General features: G+C 30.8%; 1 protein-coding gene across 1 annotated transcript in view; it reads left to right on the plus strand.

The window, feature by feature from the left end:
- Positions 1-4,012, plus strand: part of LOC150080702 (neuroplastin-like) — a 178,770-nt gene extending 174,758 nt beyond the window's left edge. The window contains exon 10 of the mRNA XM_090381942.1: positions 2,553-4,012. Within this exon, the coding sequence (XP_090238068.1) occupies positions 2,553-2,607 (55 nt within the window). The 3' untranslated portion in view covers positions 2,608-4,012. The remainder of the gene's footprint in view (positions 1-2,552) is intronic.
- Positions 4,013-6,000: the final 1,988 nt, after the last annotated feature.

Below are 6,000 nucleotides of genomic sequence, written 5' to 3' on the forward strand. Positions count from 1 at the left end.
ATGTTTCAATAACACTAAAATTTTGTTACCAACACATGGGTTAAGTGTCTCTTCATTTAAAATACATGGAATGCTATGTAATGTTCTTTTAGTAATTTTATTATATTTGCCTCATTTCACATTGAGTACCTCTCACAGTAACCCAGCTGTTAGCCAATAATCTGGAAGTTACAAGAAGTACTTACCTCAAACAGGTGAGTTGCTATAATTCTTAAATCTTAATGACTGACCTTTGACAAAATTATGCATTAATTGTCTCTAAAGGTTACACACATAGTGGCAACAGAGTTAAGTTGTATTGCCACATTACTATTGGGTGTTTTGTGGTAATGCAGTATTGGATGATAAACTTGTTTGTAGGTGAGGCTTTATTTTTAAGGCACATGTCACAGCTGTGTGGTAAGCAGATATTAAATGGAGTCATGGTGCATATTTCAACATTTAAACATAAGTTAATTTAACAGTATATGAATCATTTACTAATTAAATTTGAGGAATTTGAGAACCAATATACTGTAATTTAGTTAATAATAATTTTAATGAGGAAAGTCATTATTATAAACTGATCATTATTATTTTGAACTGTTTTTATAGTGATAAAGCATTATGTTAGAGGTGTTTGTTTTAAATTAAAAGAAATTTCAATTTAAAATATTAAAATTTAGAAATACTTTTGGAAGAGAACAAGCATAAAATATACTTGTTCTCTTCAGATAAATATGTATAGTACAGTCAAAGTTCTGAGACTCATTATCCCCCTATTACAAATATGGTCTATGCTACAACATCTCTCAAAATATTCTCCTACAGCTTTTATTTGAATTAGGTACATTACAGATGTAGCTCCCTTTAATAATTATTAAAAGGTGCTACATAATAATTATTATGGTATATTATAATGTGCCATACACATTGTTACACACTTCCTGCTATCTGTGATCCAATTTTTAAAAGCAGATTTTTTTTTGCTGTTATGCTGCTGCTTTTTTTTTTTTTTTTTTTTTTTTCTCCCCCGTTATGCATAGCTGCTTTAGTGGCAGTGATCACCATTATTGAGCTGCTGACTTCTTAATTATTGTTTTGCATTTGGGAACAGAAAAAAAATCACATGCCAAACAGTTAGGTGGAGTGGTGGATATTACAAAAAAGTTGTATTGTGCTTTGCATGCTCTGCTCAGCTGTCCATTTTGCTATCACACACTAACTTGATCACTCGACAAAAGCACTATTGCTGAACACATGTTACTATGGGTAAGTCACTACAGTAAACCCCCGCTATTCGCGGGATCTGTATTCGCGATCGCTGATTTAATATAAAATGAAACCTAAAAAAATGTGAAATTTAAAGCGCCGTGAATATTTTCCCCCATAAAAAAACATGGGTGTGGCTAAAATTATCTTTCCCGGTCAAAACAGCGCTCATTGGGTGGGGAGAGAGGGGTGACAAAATTGCGAGCGTGGATGTTTCTCGCTAATCCTTGTTCAGTATGTGTTATGCGCCTGTCATGATCATTTGCTTTTAATTTATATGCTTATAAATTGAATAAATTTAGCAATTTAAAAAATTGATATGCTTACAAAAGTGATAAATCTACCATTTTGCAGTGTAAAACAAACTTTTTCGAGTGTGTTAACGGAAGAAAGTGACTTTATTGTGGACAAGTTCTTTCTAACCCGTACAAAAATATGGCTACGAATAACAAGGGAAATGTGAAAAGATCAAAGAAGGTGATGACATTAGCGAATAAAATTGAGTTATTACACAAAATTTCTAATGGTGAAAGTGTCTCCTCAGTGGCAAAACATTATAAAATCAATGAGTCAATGGTACGATCAATCAAAAAATCGGAAGAAAAAATCCGCCGTAGTGTCCGTGAAAATGCTCTGTAACTCATGATGTTAAATTAGAAAAAATGGGAAAGCTTTAAATCTGTAGATAGAAGACTGAACTCAAAATAAAATTCCGTTAAGTTCACTCATCACTCATGAAAAAGAAAAACTCCTTTATCAACACTTCAGCGAAGCTGGTGATAGCACTGGCAGGATAAGTTTTTTAGCTAGCAAAGGCACTGGTTTGAAATCTCTAATAAATATTACATTTATTATTAAATTGTTTCTTATTTTCATTTCAATGCCATATGCTTGCATTTCACTATGTACAGTCATTGTACATAGTCATATTATGAAGGTACGTATAATACATACATAGACAAAATTTTTAGACTAGTTTTTCTTATATATTGCATACTTTGGAACGGAACCCCTTTATTACTGTGGGAGCCATAACTCAGTATTCGTGTTTTCGGTATTTGTGACATTTCTCAGGAATGTAACCCCCGCGAATAGCGTGGGTTTACTGTATATACTAACAGTAACTAACCACACAAGTTAGGAGAGTTTTTACTGTATAGCTTATGTGCCATCATAAGTTTCAGAATCTTGATTTTATTACATATACAGCAAACTGATATGATTTTCAGGCCACAATTTTGCAAAATTCATAATTAATAAATATTTATGGAAATAAACCTACCTCTTTCTTTTTTTATCAGCAAAAATGTTCCTGACCAAGAAGAAAAAGTGCAAGATGTGAGGCAGCGCAAGTGAAATTTAGTGAAAATTTTAGCATTGGTATATGAACTGTTATCTCCCATTCTTTTATTTTAATACACACACACACTTGGCTGGAATCAAGACTTACAGGTGTGAAGCCTGTTGTTTTTGTACTTTAGCAGCAGTGTTATATATTGAATTGATAAATAGCAAGAAAGTTATTTTGATGAAGAGTTTTTCCTAAGTAATCATGAAGATGTGAATTTCCTGAACAAGTTTTTGTTCCATTGGGTATACCAGTTGTAGTTGTATAACATGCTTCCTACTAGATCTGCTACGTTAAAATTTTTTTTATTGCAATAATTTTTAATATTTTTCTGTAACTGGATTATACGTAGATATTCAGCATATGTACACTGTATCATGAGAGTTCTACATGTTTCCTCGATCAAAATTTAATCATGCAAATACCGTTTTTCTCATTGAAATGTGTATAATAAGTAAAGCTGTATTTTTGCTGCCTGTAATTATTGTATATGTTTAAAATGTCAGATACATAACATTTTCATTGAGTGTACTTCTTGCACAAAAGTTATTTGTAAACTTCTTTTTACTTGTAAGAAATATTTACAAGGAATACTTTTTTAAGCTTTGTTTTGTATTTTGTCCACAATGTATTTAGTTTGATAGTCAAATTATTGTTGTTATAAGCATTCAGAGTTTTATATATACATATGGCAGAGGATATTCTTCCTGGTCGTTGTACAAAGTAAAGTTGGCTCACAAAGTATTGACCATTTTAATTTTTAGCGTTATATAGATTGGTGCATTTTCTTCAAGTTTTAAGCCAAAAAAAAAAAAAAAATTGTATATATGAGGGAATGCTGTAGAAAATTAGAGTATTCATTTATTTTCAAATTGTTCTGTATATTCTCTGTAAAGTTAATGTGCACTTGACTTGGGCCTCTTTTTTTTCTCTCAAAGATAACCTGGATTTACTTGCATATTATTTTATTAAAAAAGGTCATCTCATGAAATTAAAAAAGAATAATAATAAAAATATGGAAACAACTGTATAGAATATTTATGTAGGAAATCATTTGAATCAAAATTAAATGTTAATTTTGATTTAGTTGAATCATAAGATAAGAAGCAGTTAAAACAGTATGCTGATGTTCTCTGTAGTGTGAATTCAGAAACTGGCAGTTTTGAGCATAGCTATCCACAGTTAACTTAGATATGAAATTTAATCATAATAATCCATATGTGGTATTACAAGTATATGTTTAATTAAGGTTGTATGCTTTGTATAAAGATATATTAGTTGGCTGACTGCATTTATAAAAACACAAAAACATTTTATTTGATTTACATAGTTTACCTTAGGCTTATTCAATACTTATCAGAAATCTCATTTACACTTTTTTTTTATTCTGTTATTGTTTCATTCCAGAATAAAAAAAAAAAAAAAAACCTGCACTTATTTAAAAATGACAATTGTAAATTGCTAATATGTTGCATTTGGGCAAAAAAAAAAAAAAAAAAATTGTAGATGATGCAGCTGAAAAGTATTCATCTTTTACATTGACCATTTCATTATCTCCAGTGCCATTTTCAGCTGCAGTTTGGAGATGGGGATTTGGCAGGGATATTTTTGACCCTGTCTTCAAATTTTATTATAGACAAGTAGCTGTGTACATTTTCAAAAGAAGCATTCTCTTTAGTGCAACTGTAACAGTGGAGTATATATTTGGCTGGTACACCAATTCAGTGATATACTTGTTTCACACTGTGAACTTTTATGCAGGTTAAATAAATTTTATAAAATATACATTTTGTAGAAAGTTGATTCATATTTGCTAAGAATTTGAAGTAAGATATCTTGTATACTCTGTTGCACAGTCTTTTTTAGAAAGGTGAAACCATGTATCACGGCTACTAATTTAATTTCACATAATGTTAAAGGAATATTTTTTTTTACTACTTCCTTTCTGAATGTGTGCAGTCATATTTGCTGAAATAGGAAAGCAAGGTTCATTTTTTGCTTATTTTTTAGATTTTATTATTAATTGTAAAGATGCTGAACTGCATTAATACTTTGGTATGCAATTATTGTTTTATTGTAGCTCAGCTATTTTTTTAATATAGAAATTATAAAGCTTCCACACAGAATGTATCGCTTCCTAACAAGTTTATAGCTAGTCTTCTTAAGATTATCTTCTTTAGTTAGGTATAGTTGTATCTTTTCTACTTTAAAAAAAAGCATTCGGCACAGCTTTCAGGTGTCTGTATGACTAGTTCATGTAATGCAATGGATAAATAGTAGAATGTAAAATAACTGGCAAGGTCAGTGAATTAAGAATTTTGTTTTCTTGCTAAGCAGTCTTGTTTTAATATAGGTTTTAGCACCACCCTTGTAATAGTTAAAAATTAAAGAATAAAAAATTTCAAACTTATCTGCTTTTTTAAAAATATTTTTTATTTATATTGTATGGAATTTGCATTGAGGATGGGTATACACTATGTTCCCAAAAGCATTAAAACAAAAGAACACAGTGTAAGATCCCTTTTTGGCTGCTAATGTAGCAGTCTTAATGGAATATTATACCATTTGATGATGAGTTAATAGAATTATTTCTTCATTCCTCTAACTAAATAGTTCTTAATTGGGCAAGTGAAGTTTGTCTCCATGGATGAGTCTGCACTTCTTTCCACTTCATTCAACAGTGACTTGGGATCACTTTGAGTGGGCCAGACCTTCAGTGTTGCAGTCTTTGTAAATCAAGCTGGCACATGTTGAGTTTTACTCAAGGGAGGAATTTTTCTGTTGAAAACTTTAAGGTCTTGTACCATAAAATATCACCAAAAGCAGGCTTTGATCATCAGATTGCCACTAAAAATCTTCATAGTTGTGATAGGGCAGTTAATTCAAAATACTTTTCAGATAAGTACTACACACCAAAATTCTTCCATCTGATGAAAGCATGCATTGATATTGATATTCTTCACTCAAGAAAATACATTTCTAACCATTATGTAATTTTTATGATGAAAGGTAACTTGTTGATCCCTATTGATGCAATGCCTTGCATAGAATGTGCACCATATAACTGGTCATGTATGTTCATTGACTCGAGTGATTCCTTGGTAATTTTGAACACCTGTCCTGGATAGCATAGAAAACATTTTGGAGGTTTCTTGTCTGAATTTTAAAAAATGGCTGTTGAGATTTGAATATAAAAAAATAAGTAATAAACAGACATAACTATTAAAATGTTTATTAGGTGCTTTTGCATATACAGTATATAGAATAGAATCTTTAATTGCAGCAATGATAGACATACAATTAGTCCCGTCGTGGCATGTGGTGCCAGGGGTTTACAAAACATATTTACAAAAGATACATGAGAAAAAACATAAGTTACATCAGATTATTAACAAAGCACA

The sequence above is a fragment of the Mastigoproctus giganteus genome, chromosome 9 (assembly GCF_048544385.1).
Source record: "Mastigoproctus giganteus isolate SK-2022 chromosome 9, ASM4854438v1, whole genome shotgun sequence".
NCBI lineage: Eukaryota > Metazoa > Arthropoda > Arachnida > Uropygi > Thelyphonidae > Mastigoproctus > Mastigoproctus giganteus.